Genomic DNA, 19,435 nt, shown 5'->3' with positions numbered 1-19,435 from the left:
TTAGTCATCTTGCCACCACAAGCTGCACTTACTGCAGTTATTTCGTCTTCTTTACAAAACATTCTTTACTATATTTCCATCATCTCACACATCTCATCTATTATTCTATAGGCCTATAGAAACTCCAGGTTTGTGCTATTTCCGGGTCCTTTTGCATTTATTCATTATTCTATTTTGGAAGTGAACATTCTTTACTATATTTTCCATTATCTCACACATCTCATCTATTATTCTATAGGCCTATAGAAACTCCAGGTTTGTGCTATTTCCGGGTCCTTTTGCATTTATTCATTATTCTATTTTGGAAGTGAAATGGAAAATAAAAAAAAAAACAAGTGGTATGTGACTTTTTGAAGTTCTATAGTGACTTGCTAAATGAAAATGATGTTGTATTTTGACATTTGTTTGCTGATGAAATGTCAAATGTCTAACTGCGCATCATGCGACAGCCTAGCCTAATCTTTGCTTGAGTTGGTGAACACCGCAAAATCTACACACTCATGACAGAGCCTCCACATCCTGCGCCGATGTCTGTGAGGTGCTGTGAAATGTCTGCATGCATCGCAACAGGTCACAGATTACGTCTGTAGGTTAGCCTTTATGCCTCATGCCATATCATTCAGATGTCATTCTTTAAAAGCTTTTTTGGGTGGTCAGTTACACTTCAGTTTTATGCAATTGGAGCTGACAAAATGTGAATTGAAACAATATGAAGTAAGCATTTGGTAGAATCAGTTTCACTCATGGAATATTCATACTTCATATAAATATATATGGTATTTTGTCAGTTACCATAAGGAGCCTATATGGTCCATATTCACATCTCTGAAGGTAACTATAATTCTGCATTGAGTTAACTGGTTTACCGCATAATAGCAACCATATTAATGGACTCATGTTGTATCCTGGGAATGTTGTATCCTGGGAACTGTTATCTTGTGCTAACATACTTTTTTCCGGAACTAATTTATTAGTTATTTATTAGTTATTTATTTATCCGTTACTAATATATAATAACATGTGCTCCTTTTCTTATTTCCTGATTTATGCTTAGAGTCATTAGGAGTGAAAGGTTTTGAAATTTCAGATTTTTGAGTGACAGTGGGTCTGTAGGTTCAGGACATTAGTTCCATCTTTTCATGATATGTCCCAGATTCTCCACTACATCTGAGGTTTTGAATGGTGATTAATGCTTATTGAATGTTTTGCATCTCACCAGAGTTCATACTTGAGTAGCCATCCATAAATACCTTTGAGATTTTCTTATTTCTTATTTTCTTAGAGAAGTTTACATTTTATTCCTATTCAGCATTATCATGATGTTTTCTCTTTCAATGAAAAATAGTAGCAGTTGGAAATATCTGATGTGACCACAGTTACAGCCATGGTTTATGAACACATTAAAATGCCAAGTAAAATACCTCAGTGATGCAGTTCCCTGAATGACCCCTGTTATGTCTATCACCATGACTAAGTACTTCACATGTAAATATACTGGAGCCTAATTAAAACTTTTTAATCACATTCAGCTGTAATAACAATGTAATTAGGTTCTAATCTGTTTTCTCTGGCAAGTGTAATTTAATTTCCACAAGAGTTTATTTTCAATTCTGCATTAAAATGATGTATAGTTTGATCTCTATAGGCCTACTCTTTGATCCACATTAGTCCATGCTTGTGAGCGAGGTAAACGCTTAAGCTTTTTTCTGTATCCAAGAACATGCCCCAAGACAGTCTATTCACTGTTTAGTCAGCTGCATGTGAAAATCTGTAGATTGAAGACTAAACCACTTGAACAATCCACCTCCATACCATTTTAAAAGACCTTATACATTCCATATAAGTTAATCTCCTTTGCAGGGGTATGATAATGCTGCCTTTCTATATAGCTATATATAGAGTCATAATTATGTTTACCATTCAAAAGATCTCATTGAGCATGTGATTAAGTACTGATACACAGAAAGAACTCATATGATTAGTAACAGTGTAGGCTTAGATATAATTGCCAATGACTAAATCAAACAAAAAAAGCCACAACTGCTGTCTCTCCATCAGCATTTCTTAACTTGTATTTCAGAGACACCTGTAAGAAACTACAGCATACCCTGACTGAGAACATGAGATTCATGGTAAAGAATAAATCTCCCAAATGGCCATCTTATCAAGATAACAAAGAAAAGGTTTGTGCTGTGGCCTCACCCAGGGCCAGAAAGCAAACTGAGGTGTGAATGATACCAACCAGTTGTAGAATGGGCAGGGGGTAGGCCATTGAGAACCATCCCAGGCAAGGGGGGGGGAATTCATTTTGTTGTATAGAACAAAAGGCTGCCAGACCTGTTTGCAAGAGAAGCTAGATTTATTTACATTTAAAGCAAAGGAGGTACTTTAAAACAGTATATGTTTGAGATGCTCTGGGTCAGTCTTTGCCTGGTTCAAACAGTATATGTTTGAGATGCTAATAATCTGCGTGGGTCAAAATATTTTTTATTTCATAAATAAGTTTAGTTACAATAAATAATGGTTTGGTGTACACTGCCTTTTTGGTTCACAAAGGTTTACGTTTGTAATACACAAAAAAAATGGTTTCTTTTTGTTTAGACCCATGTTTTATGAAATAAAAAATATTTTGACAGGTTTTACTGGAATAAAGAATCAATGCTGCATCATCATCAACAAACATAATCTTTTCCTAACACACATCCTTATTTTTTTACACACCCAACATAGGTATGTCATAAGGCAATATGCGTTAGCCTCTCATACTGACACAAAGGTATTAAAAAATCCATCCAGGAGCATGAAAGTGAGAAAATCAAGTGTGACATTATTCAAAAGGTACATTTTGTTAATCATCCTTTGAATTTACTATGACTGTGCAGTTTCCCTAAACATCCCAATGACATTCCCCACCGTTCACAATCTTATAATCTGGTGGCTCAGGGAGACTTCCCTGAGACAATATGAGCCTTGTTTTACTTCTAACTCTATGGCATGAAAAGCCGCCAATTAGGATTTTGTGATTTTATGTTCTCGGGGATGGTACCATTTATTGGGTGTTGAAGAGGGGGGTTGAACATATTGTGTCAATGAACATAACAAGTAATTTCTGTTTAAGCTCATTTTTTAATGAATATAGGTAATAGGCATATACTGTATAAATAGGCATTTACACATATCCATTTACCTACTCATTGTCTGTCTGTCTCAATTGCATATCAATATGTCAACATATCACAATTGTTTAGCCAACGTGTCTTTGACAAAAAAAAAAAATCCTAGATGGATAAAATATTAGGCCTATGAGTGTGTTTTTTATTACTTTCATATTTTGGTGCTTGGTGTGATGCTTGGGAGACTGGGCTATTTTATCCACCAAGAGCGGCAGGTGTGCTACAAGGAGAAATGTTGGGACAGATGATTACTTTGTTCAAATGTGCTCATTTGTGCTGCTGTCAAATTTCCTTTTCAGCTGTCAATGCTCTTGATAGTATACAGACTAACAAAGGAGGAACAGGGTTCCAATTATGATCTGATCTTTGTGAGTGTCTCTAAAAAAGAACAGTAGCCTATGTGTAGGTGCGGCGAGCTAATAAATAAATAAATATAAATGTATATTTGCATTAATGTCACCAGGAAGCATGCCAATAGAAATATATACTAATTTGTAGGTGTGATTGCCTGGAGTCTGGAAATATAAAAAGCATGATCGTGGGATACAGTTAAGTAATTTACAAACATATATGTCAGGCCAACTGACACCTTTACATTTTATTCAGTTTGTCACTGAACTAGGCCTACTGGATAAAAGAATGTGCCTTATGCATTTGTGACTTAAAGTAAACTGTGCTTGCATGCAGATGTGATGTAAACACAAGTTGATCTGCTAAGACCAACTTTTGATTCTTTGATATTGAAGAAGTTCAAGTTCATCATTTTGGGGTGCTATTAGATTAGAACTTCAGCCCAAAGTTGGAAACCATAGGATCATGTTGGAGAACATGCACATTTTGTCGCGAACTGTTTATCACAGAAATGACCTGCACATATCATTGGGTTCGGCTCTTTCACATGAGGGGGGAATTTGGACACAACTTGTGGGGGATTTGGACACAACTTGTGTTCGTCGGACTCGTTAAGGGATAAAAGTGTTCACTTTTGCGAGCTCTCCATTCTGCTGTGCCCTTTAATGACATTCACTATTATGCACCTAGCAGGGTTCTAATGCGTAGGCCCAGTTCTTCTGGAAAACATGTTTATTCTAGGCTAATGATTTATCTTTAACGTAAATATTACTCAGTGTGTTGAAGGGGAAAGAGCTTATTTGTGAATAAACTGATGGTGCTGGTCATTTTTAGCGACCCCACAGAAGTATGATTTGACTACTTTCATGGGAGCTCAGCTTCTCTCTAAGGCAGCTCAGCTCCCACGGGCTCCCACGTAGTTCCCAACCCTGAGAACAATGCTTATTGTCCTAGCCAACATCAGTCAGTACAACAAGTTAGTATTCAATGGTTTGCTAACCAAACTCCGAGTAGCCTACCCTAAAACAACTGTTAGGCTACATTGACAACATGATGAGTGATGACAACAAGTTACTTTATACCTTGTTTGGTTATTTGCTGCTTAGCCCAAAGTCTAATGCAGGTCGCTTAGCCTACTTCAGTGAAAGTGAATTAAAACAGTTGGCAAGTAGCCTAATTCAATTAATCCCTAATAAAATGTTGGACACATACAGTACCCTCCAGAATTATTGGCACCTCCGCTAAAGTTGACTAAAAACCGGTATAAAAATAATCTGTTGGTGATTTATTGTAATCTCACAATGAAAAAAATTTGGAAAAATCCAACCTTGAAGGGAAGCAAATTTATTTTGAGTAAAAGGAAAATCTCATAAAGAAATAAATATTTTTAACAAAAACACATTGCATGGGGTTCTTTTCAGTATAGCCATTCTTCTACAGTATGTATGCCAAAGACACCTAAGTGTTTCTATCCACATTTTTATTTAATCTGACAATAGACCCCACTTCCAGACAAAGTCACTGTACCATTCAGTAGCTCCTGCCATTTACATTGGTAATTAAATGACTGGACAGGCTTTTACCTGGCATGCCTTCTAAATAATCTATTAGCATGGAGGTCACTTTTGAAGATTTTTTGGGGGGACTTGTTGACCCCAAGATGATACCTTTACTCTGCAACAGTGGTTCTTATGGAATATTTTCCCTATCTTACCATCCCCCATACAGTATGGGTCTTTGTCCAAGCATGTTTGTCACATTTCCAGATGATTAGAACCTTTTAATCATTGTTTTAACTGTATAGGCATTTTCAACAAAGTAACTAGTTTTCATTGACATTCTCTGACTTTACTAATGTCAACACACTTTATTTAAATTTAAATTTAGTGTATTCTCTTGTCTTTTGGATGTTGAAAAATGACTTAGAGGATTTAACCTCTGTGTGACTTTATTTTCATACCATAGTGAAAAAGAGAGTCATGAACTACTTCTGAAAGTTCTCAGACACTCTGCACTTAAATAAATTGAAATTATATATGAAAATGCTTCTGTTAGGTTTCGTATATAATATTTTCCGGGGTGGCAATAATGGTAAACAACGTGTTATCGTTAAAAAATATTTATTTCTTTATGAGATTTTCCTTTTTCTCAAAATAAATTTGCATCCCTTCAAGGTTGGATTTTCCTATTTTTTTCATTGTGAGATTACAATCAATCACCAACAGATTTTGTTTTATCCTGGTTTTTAGTCATCAGTCATCTTTAGCAGATGTGCCCATAATCCTGGAGGGTACTATATGGATAGGCTATGTTAATTCACACACCTGTTGTATGGTGGGCGTCAGAATACTTTTGGATGAAAGAGTAGCCTACACGGTTCACACCGCCCCATCATGGTCGCGATCAGACAGAGGATTGTTGTGTAACTGAATAGGCACACTGCGGCTGCATTGTGTAAATAGCCTACGTATTAGAGCAATGGTTAGTGTTATGTTCATTAAGACATTCCTTTGCGGATTGAAGCAAAAAGGGGTGGGGGGCTTTACATAATTATGTAGGCCTATGCTTTTTCACGTGAAATGGTCCTTTAAAAGAAGGCTGCGTTTGATCACTCATATGCACATCCACAGTGAGCGGACAGTGAGAAGTGGGCTGTGATTTCTTCACATATTTTTGTGACTAAATCGCATTCAAGATGGTGACTTCCTACCCCTTACCGGAGGGATTCTCCGATTTCGATGTGTTCTCTCTGGGATCTTGTCTTCTTGTAGAGGGTAAGTGATTGACAAACGTTGGGTTTTAAATGAAGAATAATGGGCGGCAGTACAGTAGCGGTCTGTCAGCTGATGCTAACCGAACTGACATCTCCACCAGGAGTGATGTAACATATCTGTTTTTAAATTATAAATCAGGGCAGAGGATGTCACATTTCATCCCCGCTGTTTCCAAAGAGTGATAAACACTGTTATGTTGCCTAGTGCTGGGTCTAAGCAAAGATGGTCTGAATATTGACTGTTGCATACATTTCCTTTAAGGACTCCTTGGATTCTTCCTAAATGCCGTGACGGTTGTTGCTTTCCTTAAAATTAAGGAATTGCGGACACCAAGTAATTTCCTCGTATTTAGTCTTGCCATGGCTGATATGGGAATCTGTTCGAATGCCACCATTGCGGCATTTTCCAGTTTTCTTAGGTAAGTTTGAAAGGTTGCCTAATCCTGTCAGTTCTGTTTTCTCCTTTCATGAGCTGAACAATATGATTGTGATATGAACATATCTAGAAACATAGGCCTACACTGATTTAAGTCACTAAAAGGAGATACATAGCCTAAAGCACTTTTCGTAGGACACAATGTAGTAGGCTAGGCTAAAAGGCCCTCATTATTTCAAATGGCTCTGAGCAATATTCTTTTAGAGGGCCCTGAATTACTTAACAGATCTGCCAGCATAACAATAGCCTACCGAAACAAATCAACTTGCTTGTTATTCCTCAGACAAGTATAAAGCTCAAATTTGTTGACTATACACATTTCAACAGGGACAACTGTGTTGTGATGTCAATAGTATAAGTATCCTAATTGTCTGCTGTTGTAGAGTTAGTAAAGAGAAACATTTTCTATGTGAGGAGTAAATAAGACCACTGTGATGAATAAATTGTCAATTAATTTGAGTTGTATTGGAAGTTGAAGGTTGATAAAATAATGTTGTGTAGCATAATTATATATTTAAACTTGTAAATTAATCAAGTGTGTGTTTTAAGTGACTGATTTTGTTGTTGAAAATCTTAGATATTGGCCCTATGGATCTGATGGATGTCAGACTCATGGCTTCCAGGGGTTTGTCACTGCTCTCGCCAGTATCCACTTCATTGCTGCCATTGCCTGGGACAGATACCATCAGTATTGCACCAGTAAGAGTCATGGCCAATCATGTGACATGGGGACGTATGAGGACTTTAGATGGAGAGGGAGAGTGGGAGGAGGGCTGCAGGGCTTAAGGGCTGCTCTTTGACAGCAGTGGCAGCTGTCTGGACCACCCTGTATCAAAAGAGGCCACCTGCTCCCAGTCTGCAACTGTATGTGACATGATGTAGCCCGTGATGTCCCGGGGCCACTCTCCCACTCAGCTGGGGATGAATAGCTCCCCCACAGATTAACAGCCACTCCAGCAATTGAAACATCCTTTGTGGGTTTTATATGCTCAAAGAAAAACAGTGTTGCTATAATTTACCTGAGGATGTTATACATTTATGTGGCTTGAACACCTAAACAAAATGATTTTACAAGAAACAAATCTTAATGGAGGAGTGGTTTCTCTAGAACTGAGCAATTTTGGAGCTCAGCAACCAAACATTCAATTGTCACTGCAAAGTGCTGTCCCTCAGCTACAACACAACTGACATATAGACTTTTCGATTGTTAGCCCCTTGATGTGATTGATTGAATCTAGAAGGGTCACATTTGTTTGTCAACATACATACACTGGTGGAAAGGCCAACATGTGTCCTCAGAGCATATTGCATGAGAGCTGCAGAACTTGAGTAAAACATGTTCTGTTTGAGCATGCTGACCTTAAAATTAATTCAGTAAATAGTAACGTCTGTCTTTCTATTTTAAGGAACTAAATTGCAGTGGAGCAGTGCCATCAGTCTGGTGATCTTCATCTGGCTCTTTACTGCCTTCTGGTCTGCCATGCCTCTGATTGGTTGGGGAGAGTATGACTATGAGCCCCTGAGGACCTGCTGCACACTGGATTACAGCAAGGGAGACAGGTATTCACTACTGTTTAGACAAACCCTAAACACAAACTCTCTTTATCAAATTACATGATGAAGCTCTAAAGTTTTTGATGTGTGAGATGTCTGTTAGTGGATATGTGTTGTCACTTTGATACTGCCTGTCATTTTTTTGGTCTTATAAAGTTAATTTGAACATTTTCTACCAGATGTTTCTTGCCCTTAATTATTATGCATATATCATTCTCTCACATTTCAGTGAAATGGTTCCACTGAAAATACTTATTTGTGTTTATATTTACCAGGAATTACGTCTCTTACTTGATCCCTATGGCTATCTTCAACATGGGTATTCAGACATTCGTTGTTATGTCCTCCTACCAGTCCATTGACAAGAAATTTAAGAAGACTGGTCAACCCAGGGTGAGTCTTGCATATGTTTCACATCAAACTGGCTACATGGAATCAATGGCTTACAAACATGCCATGTTGCATAAGTTATTATTCACGCTGCCTGAGCAAGGCTGAGGTTTTTTGCCTGAGAGCACAAAGGCGTGTATGCTCCTGATGCGAACAACTTTTCATTGGGGCAGAACTATTATGTAACCCATAAATAGAATCATACACCGCCAAGTGCTTCAAGCCCAGTATTGCTCCTATGTTTCAAAACAACTAGAAGAAAAATACTATATTTTTCTCATCACCAGGAAAGCCATTAGCCTGGTTTGTTGCCAGGAGAATAAGAACAGCACTATACCATCGCATTAGCATAAAACACATCTGATATGTATGGATTTGGTGCATTCTTTACAGAAAATTAAGTACATGACAATGGGAATATTTTAGAGAGGGTTAATGCTTTTGTGTACACGTGTTCTTTCACATGTGTGTGGTTCTACTTTATGTCTTTGTTTATTCTAAAAGATTATAAAATTAGTGTAAGCAGATAATATTTCTCCCATTTAATGTATTATCCTCTGCATGTGACTGGGATGTCACATGTATGCAGACCTCATGACCATAACTATCTTTGTCTCTTTGTGTGTGTGTGTGTGTGTGTGTGTGTTGCAGTTCAATGCTAACACTCCTCTGAAGGTCATGCTTTTCTGCTGGGGTCCATATGGAATCCTGGCTTTCTATGCTGCCATTGAGAACGCTAACCTGGTATCACCTAAGCTGAGAATGGTGAGAGCATCCTATTTCTCTATTCAAAGATCATTTGCTACTATGGAAGTTATAACAGAAAGGTACATGTTTGTGTCTGATGTTTTGTATTGTTTTGTTTAGGCTATGTTTACTGATGTTTTTGGTTTTTGTTTTGCAGATGGCTCCCATCCTGGCTAAGACCTCCCCAATGTTCAATGTCTTCTTGTATGCCCTTGGAAATGAGAACTACAGAGGAGGAATCTGGCAGTTGCTCACTGGGCAAAGGATGGAAGTGCCTCAAATTGAGAATAAGTCCAAATAAATAATTAATTTAATAATCACACCTACATCTATGTCCTGTATTTTGTGACAGGTATGATCCACATCTCTGTCTTTTTGATGTTTCTGTGATTTTCGTCTTGGTTGAACCTTTGCATAGTCGCTTCATTGTGTGATGTGGTATCTCACATCATTGTCTGTGTGTGATTTTATGTGGGTTTTGCAAGGAGTTGTGGTTGGTATGAGATCCAAAAAGGATATCATTTTTGTATCAATGTCAGGGCTTTTTATCAACCACTCATCATAACTGCACAATTTCTGAAGCCACCCTCTCACAAGATATAAAATAGGTTATAAAAGTTCATACACACAATGTCTTGTGGGCAAACATAATAAAGACTTCCATTCAAAGACAGGGCAGGGCAGGTCTGACCTCTTCCACCTTGATCAAAAGACTTTGCAGGCAGAGCCTTCTGTGCTGCCCCCAGTCTATGGAACGATCTACCCCTCCACATATGCACTGCCCCCTCCCTAGACTCCTAAAAGCACACCTGCTCTCTGAGGCTTTTGGCCTCTGACCCCCCCATGACCCGTCCCTTTTGTTTGTTAAGTGACCTTGGGTATCCTGAAAGGCACTATACATTTAAGCCATCATTATTATTATCATTATTATTATTATTGTTATAAAAGTAATTGTGTGTGAATAGAGAAAATAAAAATAAACAAAAGACCCAAACAACCATTCAGCTGAAGTTAATTCAGTGTTAACTTCAATTGTCTTTATTTAGGTCAATTGTCTTTATTTAGGTTGTTAAAAAGCATAATTCAACAAACATTACAAACTCTCCTATCATTGAATTCATTGCTTATATTTCTAGTTTTAGACACATCTCTGTTAACCTCTGTCTCTGAGTCAGTTGATGAAATGTTGTACATATTCCAAACCTATATCAAAAGAGCTATTTTTCTATTCCTTTTTCTGGGATGGGGGAGGGGGAAGCATATGGTCAAAATCTATCTTGTTTGAGCTACACTGAAGAGTAGGTCAGCCCAGAGGCAGCATTAGCAAAGCAACATTTTCTAATCCCATAAACAAGGGTGCTTTTCATAAAAACACATTCCAAGATTAGCAGTGGGAAGGAGATTATAAGTCAAACATACGGTACTTGGATCTGATTCTCACAGGCAGATCTAGTTTTAAAACAACAACAAAAAACATGTTTAACAAACTTTCCTTTGGAACAATATAATATAATCAAGATAAGGTAATACAATGTTGGGGTTATAAATTCAGCAGTCATTTTACTGAACCATCTACAACAGTGGACAAAAGTCATCACAGCCATTTTGACCTGAATAGCCAAATCAATTCTGTGAGATGTAAACTTTACAAAATGATATGAGTACAATGTATTAAAAACTGTTACTAGAGGTAAAATGCAAAATTTAATAAGCCCCTTGTTCATGAAGAAGCCCCAATTTCTGTGCAAACTCCAGACCTCCAACTGTGACACACATCACATACATGATATGTCAAATATATTCAGCTGCTGAATCTACAAGCAGGAGTGTTCAGGTGTGTTTTTGTGTCTAAAGACATCAAAAAATAGTTTCTGTTGTAAATTCTGTTGACACAATTCATTTTGCACCTCAGCCTTTTTATCAAGCAGTAATGTTTTCTAAATAATTCCCTTAATGTGCCTGTGATTGTTCATGATGTATTATGTATTATTGTATATCTTTTAAAAGTAATAACGATGGCAAACCTAATTCCCAGCCTGTAAAGCAAGTTGTAAAAGTACACTGTTATATACTGGGACATATTTAGAGGACCAAAGTAACTGGAAAACAAAATCTATACATTTCATGATCACCAATGAAGTCAATAGTGCTTGTATGTTAACTACTTTGTTTCATATTGATGGCTTGTATAATTGATCTTATGCATGTGTGTATGTATTATGTGTCTCTATGAATGTTCAGCTGTGCTCCAACTTGGTCTGGTGTTGCTGTTGGCTTTGTATTGTGAATTGCTCACTATTCAAGAGTGCTTTTCTCAAATCTAACTAATTTCCATGTTAACATGCTGCCTTCATCACAGTGAACTTTTCTTAAAATGAAAACAACCTGTTTCATTAAAACGGAATGTGACAAAAAATGTTATGGGCTTGAAATCGTATACGATCTCTTACCTCTCCTTTAAAGCTTTCCTTTTCTCAACACATTGATCTCAGTATCTAAGCAATGACTCTTGACCAATTATGAAAATCTTCCCTGCAAGAGTGTACATTTTCAAAAACCTGTGTTAAAAAGTGTAGCGAAGGGAAAGAGCAGTCACCCCAACCAGCCTCGAACCTGGGTCTCCAGGGTACGAAACCACACAACCTCTTGTGCAGACCATGGTTCTTTCAAAACTGGACTATTGCAATTCATTGTTAGCTGGCCTATCTGCTTGTGTAGTGAGACCATTAGAGTTGATTCAGAATGCTGCAGCATGTCTGGTCTTTAATCAGGCAAAAAGGAGACATGTAACTCCTCTGTTTGTTACTCTCCATTGGGTTCCTATAGCAGCCAAAATTTAATTCAAATCCCTCACTCTGGCCTAAATAACACTTGCTGGATCTCTCCCCTCTTGCCCACTGTGGTTCTCTGATGTGACAACCATCCATTAATGCTAAGAGGTCACAATCAAGACTCTTTGCTCTGGTGGGCTCCATTGGTGGAATGAGTTGCCTAGTATTCTGCGTTCTTGTGATAGTTTTGGGACTTTCAATAAGTATTTTAAGACTCACCTGTTCACCTTACTCTTAATGGTTATTGTTTGTTGGTGTTTGTTTGTTATGGTTTGTATGTTTATGGTTTTGTTTATAAAAAAAAATGTGTTATTATTACTACTAAAATTACTATTAATTTTTAAGTATTATCTTTTCAGTAACGCAATGTTCACCAACCATAAGCCGCTTTGGACAAAAGTGTCTGCAAAATACCATAACTATAACCATAAATACTCAGTGCATACAAAATACAAATATTGTCTCTATAATGTTATTTCATTTGAGCTTTTATTTTAGAGAAGAGCGAGAATTACATGATCTTAAAATAAATAAAAAAAACATTATCCCACTTGACGTCAAAACTAAGAGAGATTTATGTTTTAAAAGAAAAACATCATGAGATTTTCAGCATGGCCAAGACTCCAAATGTAGGGATTATACCATATTTAGATTTAGAATCTCTGACACAAGACCATCATTTGTCCACTTATTGATTTATTTTTTTATCAGCTGTTTTTAACTTACAACAGCACTTTGAAGTCTTACATCTGAGAAATTCAGGTATTTACAGTTCAGTTGGGATTAGGCATGGTAAACCAATGAACATTTCGCATGGGGCTTTTAAGAAGATTACACAGCAATATGCCATCTCAGAGTCAGTTTGGGTGAAGTTTAAAGGTGAAACCTGACAGTGTTACAAGTCTGTGTGTAATCTGGTGAAGGATTGCACATGAGATATTTATTAGTGTAGTGGGTTATTATTAATTAGTTATTAGTGTATTGGGCAGTAATGGGACAACATTTCATTCTCAAAACCCTAATAAATACTCTCCTCAGTTCCTAAACATTTACAGAATTTTGTTAAATAAAGAGGTGAAGCAGTACAGTAGTAAACATGCTCCCATCCCAACTTTTTTTGAAACATGTTGGTATCAAATTCAAAATTAACATATATTTTCAATGAAATAGTCAAATTTGTCATTTTCAACATTTGATATTCTGTCTCTGTCCTTTTTGCAAGTAAAAATGAGTTTAAGAGATTTGCAGATTATTACATTCTGTTTTTAATTCACATTTTACACAAAGTCCCAACTTTTTCTGTTTTGGGGGTGTATGTGCTCCAGAGGTATTGAGAACTGGTTTGACACTAAATCCGGACTGTCACTGACTAAGATGTAGTCCATTCACTTCTCAGTGTAGCAAAGTACACTAACACTTCCAAAGAGAAAATGTAATGAGGGGGAACCACATCAATGTCATGCCATTAATTTGACCAAAATCTACACAGCATGCACAGATGTTATGGTTCACATCAAGGGAGTTAGCAGTCAGAAATGACGCAGATCAAACAACACACCAATTCTGGCAAATCTCTCACGTTAATACTCAATCCGGAGAAAGAGACCATCAATCAATGATCGCATTGTGAATACAGAAATGATCATATTGTGAATAATGAACTAGAAATAAAGTAGTAATAACACTGTTAAATAATTCAAGTCAACAAGTTTGCCCTTTTAAAAGAAATTGAATTTAACAGATTGCAATTGCAGAGTAATCTGGATTAGGGATGTTTACGTCATTGGTCTTTACAGAGATCACTGTTCTAATTCATTAAAACACTCATTTCTGACCATATCACAGGGAAGTGAAATGGGATCTCTTTCCACTTCACATTGAGTTGGTCATGTTGTGATATCCATATTCACAATTTGTTTGAAATGTATACATAAAGAATATTGTTCACAATGCACAGTAACCAGTCAAATGCCAATCTAATAGACCTTCAAAGTAAATTAGTACCATAACATCCTTTGTGGTGACTGAATAAGGAGTGAATTACATCATCATATTTCTTGAATTACCACACAGTCCTCCAGTCCTTCCACTGAATGCCTTACCAATGGATGGATGCATGGATGGACTGGCTGCCTTGTGGCTATCTGAAAACACGTCTACTAAAAGACATAATTTTCTGATGAACCAAATTTGTGTTGCCATTTTTCATTAAATGTTTCTGAATGGATTTGTATTATAAATAAATTCAACAAATTCTTAAATCCATTGCTCTTCAACATAAGGAGTTTTACAGCCATATCAATGATGCTCGGTTTATAACCCAAACCTATTCCACACAACTGTATCTATACTAACAAGGCATCAAATCAGCTGGTATTCCAACAGAATTTTTCAAGTGACGAATTTGCCTGATGTGTTCAGACTCCATTAATCAAATTGTATCCCGTTCAAGCAGGATATTTTAATCCATTGTTGATGGTTCGTTCAACCATGGGGATTAAAATTGTGATCAATCTTTGCATTTTTCAATTTCCTATAGTTCTGTGTCAATCTATTTGATGTGACATGCATAACGTCCATGAAATATGTGCAGGGATTTATTTACTACAACCCCAAATCAGAAAAAGTTGGGACGTTGTGTAAAATGCAAATAAAAACAGAATGTGATAATATACAAGTCTCGTAAACCCATATTTAGCAGCAAAAAGGACATAGACAACATATCAAATGTTGAAAATGAAAATGTTGACTATTTCATAGAAAATATGTTCATAATGATGTGATGCCAGCAACATGTTTCAAAAAAAGTTGGGACAGGAGTATATTGACTTGACTTGCCCCCCCCTATACACAATGAAAATGGTTTTGTTGTGGAGGTGAAGGATTAACAGGCAAAAACTCCAAAGAGCAATATCTACTGACAAGGTAATGTTTCACGATTCTGGTGAGATTTGTCGGGCCGCCGTTCTTAGAAATTGCATGGCTGGTTTTCTCGGTAGCGACTCGCTACATCTATGCTGTATAGCTACAGTAAGCTAGGTGAACGATTCGCCTATTACAAGTTTGTTTACCTTCAGAAAGGTTATATTAAGGTGAAAATCTTGCATAGTGTACCTTTAACAAAATTCTGTAAATGTTTAGGAGACCAGTTGCTAAAGTTTTGAGAATGAAATGTTGTCCATTCCTGCCCGATACAGTTGTTCAACAGTATGGTGTCTTCTTAATCATGTTTTCATTCCATGATGCACCTAATTTGACAGGTCTGGACTGCAGACAGGCCATCATAGCACCTGGACTCTCCCTTTATAGAGAAATACCATTTAAATATGTGTAGAATTCATTTTGGCATTGTTTTCCTGAAATATTCAAGGTCTTCCCTGGAGAAGACATTGCCTGGATTGCAGTATGTAATGCTCAAAACCTGTATACATCATTCAGAATTGATTACTGTATGCTTTGCCAAATGGGCAAGATGTCCATACAGTAGGCACTAATGCTCCTCCACACAGGCATGTTGGGTTTCGAACTGAGCACTAAAACAAGTTGGATAGGTTGGATACTTGGATAGGCCCTCTCTTCTTGAGCTCAGATGAGTCCATGATTTCCAAAAAATTGCATATTTTGATTGGTCTAACCACAGGACCTTTTCCCATGTTACCTCAGTCCATTTTAAACAAGCTCAGGCCCAGATAAGAGGGTGGTATTTTCTGTATCATTTCTCAATACAATTTTAACTGTTACAATTTTGGCTGCAGTTTTTGAATTGAGTTTCAAACTGCGCACATAGACTATGGTTATCAGAGGTTTTCCTGAGCCCATACAATGACAGGTCTGGAAACAGGTCTGGTGTTGATGCAGTGCCATCTGAGGTCCAAAAGACCACAGCCATCCAATTTGTTTTCAGTTTGTGTTGCCAGTTACCCTAATTGTGAAACATTCCTTCTTTTCTTTTCTTTATCATTACAACTTGACAGCATTTTGTTACCCCCGTCCCAACTTTTTTTGAAACATGTTGCTGGTATCAAATTCAAAATTAACATATGTTTTCCATGAAATAGTCAAATTTGTCATTTTTAACATTTGATATGTTATCTATGTCCTTTTTGCAACTAAATATGAGTTTAAGAGATTTGCAGATTATTACATTCTGTCACATTTTACACGTCCCAACTTTGTTTCAGGGTTCTATTTATTTTATATATACATACAGGAAATGAGAGAGAAGTATTCGTTTACTAGAAGTTCACTTTTTCACCCTTACTGCATATATGGCCTATAAGACAAGTCTGCCAACATCAGCGTCATACACGTCTCACAGCCATAGCCTTTTTATTGACACCAAACAGATGTAAAGGATGCTCTCATTGTACAAGTTCATGGAGTGACAAACATGTTAAAGCAATCTAAAAAGCACACAAGCTTTATTTTCTGCTGATTTAAGCAGGGTTTGACTAGGGGATTTTGCCTCACCATCAGAAATTAATACTTTTGACGAACACAGAAGATTACACAGTAGTCTTGCATCTCTAGAGCTTGGTTTCAAATGAGATCAGAGTGGAAACACAGGACAAAATAGCAAAAATGTTGATCCCCAGGGAAGGCAATCCAGTTAGGAGGTGGGATTGGACTCTGACGTCTATCACTGCCCAGACACAAAATTAAAACCATATTATCTACAGTGAATGAAAAGACTGCCAAGGCAGACTGTCAGGGATTAGTCCAACAGATCGGGAGGGGGTGAGGGGGTGGGGCATCTCAGACATACTGTATAGCATTCTTAGTTCTGCCTATTGCCCATCAAGGACATCATGATCTATATAGAGGGGACAGTTTGCATATTAGAAATGATATGACACATGGTATGATGTGGAGGCTATGCTCCTAATTTCAATGCAGTCTGTCAACACATAATGAGAGAACTTTTATTTAATTTCAGACACAACACAAAACACTATTCTGTGTAGCACAGTGATACAGTTAGTAATGAAGTAATACAATAAATGTGTTACAGTATCTGTATCATAAAATCATAAAAGTCAGGCCTCATTTATTTACCACACCAGTCTAGTCAGAGAGGTACTTCAGTTCAGTTCACACATGCAGTGGAAGGTAGACCTCTAGTGGTAAGAAATAATAATGAAAATATATTTTATGATAGTCCTTGGGCCAAGGACCCAAAATATAGCATACCGGTACCATCTGGGTGGGCAAATTTTAGTTGTGATTTTTTTATACCTACATATCCCTATGTTTTGATATGATAGACCTCTGAGATTGGTAGCTTTTTAGTGGTTATCACCTAATGAAGTAAACCACCCCCCCCAAAAAAAATCGCATTTTAGACACCTGGTGCATGTCCTGGTTGAAGCCATGGTTAAGACACTTGTCAGTGTTGTATAATATTGAAATTGGTATCATTTTAAAGATTATATTCTGAGCTTTCATTCAAACACATTGAGGTCCTCTGATCAACACAGAGGACACTGGAGCTCTTTGAACTAACAAAAACACAACATTTTTCACAATTTCCGCCTAAACTTTACACCTTCTTTATGCCCTGTGGCATCAGAGAACATTACAGACACAAAAGACAGAACCTGAAATACTCTCAGGACTCCAAGGATTCAGGAAATGTATGCTTTACCCATACTACTTCATTGTTGGATGTGATTTTAGGGCTAAACCAAGAAGGATGATTTTGGCCAAAATTCCGCACATGGAACTTCATTGGTTTGTTAGGTAGATGTGTAATTGTGTTTCTATTGTCATGCCAAGTGTAAATGTAACATTTTGACCACAGCAATATCAGGTAACCTATGTAAGGTAGTTAAGTGTATAAGTTGGTAAGTAAGGTCAGAAGTTTATAACAATGTGGTTTCCACAGGTAGGCTTTAAATAGGTAATATGTGTATAACCATGTTGTTTACACAGCAAAGTTACATAAGGTAAGTAAGGTAGGTAAGTGTATGACTATTTTTGTTTCCATGGGTGTAAAAGGGGAGTATGCCAAGTAAAGGTAGTCAAAAAGAGTTTGATGTAATTGGATTTTAATGAACTAATTGAATTTAATTCCTGAAACACCATACCACCCATGACTACAGTTCAACATCATCAACATCACTGTCATCAAGATCTGAGTCTGTCAGCTGTAAAACAGGCTCTTCCTCACTGTGTTGGTTGGCACAGGTTTGTAGTTTACACAGATTTGTGCACTTCAGGCCATTAAGGAGGCACGTACACTTTGGTAGTTGGCATGACCTAACATACTTGCAAGCCAGCAGATGCAAGACGGCATCTGGTGCTGGAGAACCACGCATCCACTGGATCTGAAGCTGTCCATTATCGTCTATGGTCCATCCATGGTCCTTGGGGCTTGGTACAGATAGCTGGGTTTCAAGAGACCGCTTCCAGATTGCAGCCTGGTAGTTGGCACGAAGTGAATGCATGTATAGGCAATCCTTGCATGGCGGAAGCTGACTAGACTCTACCTCACCACGTCTGGTGCAGAAAAGTTGGTACCGAAGAATATTGACATCTGTAGTGTGTGTGGAGTGTACATACATGCGGCATGTGATTTCTTGCAGCTTTTCGAACAGCTCATCAGACATATCCCAAGCACGGCCAAGCTCAAGGAAGGCTTCTTGGTATGTCCTGTCTGATTTCATCAGTTTAAGGGTTCCAACTTTCCCACGTCCTGCAAATGCACTAACAGTGTCACAGCCGGTGAATGCATGCATACCAATCAAGGCACCAGAAATACTATTGCCAAGTGATTGGCAGAGTTTGGTGATGTCCAGGAACCTTGTCTGACTCTGTGTGCCACATTTTTGGTAAAGTTGGCATGGGATGTCTTTGCTCAAACCTAGGGTCAGCACCAGAACATCTGTCACTATTGTGTTGAGGTACTTAGCAAATATAGTTGATGGACACAATGTATGTAGTGTAGTGGATGGGAAGGGAAGCAGAGCTAAATTTCACTGAATTTGACAAGTGTAATTATTACAATCAAGGACACAGCAGGGGTTTAGCATAGAAAATCTTTACATTTACTGTTGTGTACTGTAACTAATAATGGAGTGAACTTTGATGTTAAGACCAAAAAGAGAGTTAAATGCATGTATATGTGTTAAGGAGGGTATGAATTAAACTAATAGTAAAATGGCAAAGATTTTCCATGGAG

General features: G+C 37.4%; 1 protein-coding gene across 1 annotated transcript; it reads left to right on the top strand.

Moving 5' to 3' along the window:
- Positions 1–5,928: 5,928 nt before the first annotated feature.
- Positions 5,929–9,750, top strand: rgra (retinal G protein coupled receptor a). Its single transcript, XM_048268943.1, has 7 exons — positions 5,929–6,298; positions 6,560–6,716; positions 7,311–7,432; positions 8,140–8,293; positions 8,563–8,680; positions 9,329–9,442; positions 9,582–9,750. The coding sequence occupies exons 1-7, from the start codon at positions 6,220–6,222 to the stop codon at positions 9,723–9,725; spliced, it is 888 nt and encodes a 295-aa protein (XP_048124900.1). The 5' UTR covers positions 5,929–6,219; the 3' UTR covers positions 9,726–9,750.
- The last annotated feature ends 9,685 nt before the right edge of the window (positions 9,751–19,435 follow it).

Source organism: Alosa alosa, chromosome 18, assembly GCF_017589495.1.
Source record: "Alosa alosa isolate M-15738 ecotype Scorff River chromosome 18, AALO_Geno_1.1, whole genome shotgun sequence".
NCBI classification, from domain to species: domain Eukaryota; kingdom Metazoa; phylum Chordata; class Actinopteri; order Clupeiformes; family Clupeidae; genus Alosa; species Alosa alosa.
Note: the sequence above shows the minus strand (reverse complement) of the source record. Positions and strands in the feature narration are given on the sequence as shown.

Excerpts from the sequence above, each read along its gene's own strand:
- rgra (XM_048268943.1), top strand. The coding sequence starts at position 6,220 with ATGGTGACTTCCTACCCCTTACCGGAGGGATTCTCCGATTTCGATGTG. Across the intron at positions 6,717-7,310 it reads GCATTTTCCAGTTTTCTTAG|ATATTGGCCCTATGGATCTG; the intron begins GTAAGTTTGAAA and ends TGAAAATCTTAG. Across the intron at positions 7,433-8,139 it reads ATACCATCAGTATTGCACCA|GAACTAAATTGCAGTGGAGC; the intron begins GTAAGAGTCATG and ends TTCTATTTTAAG.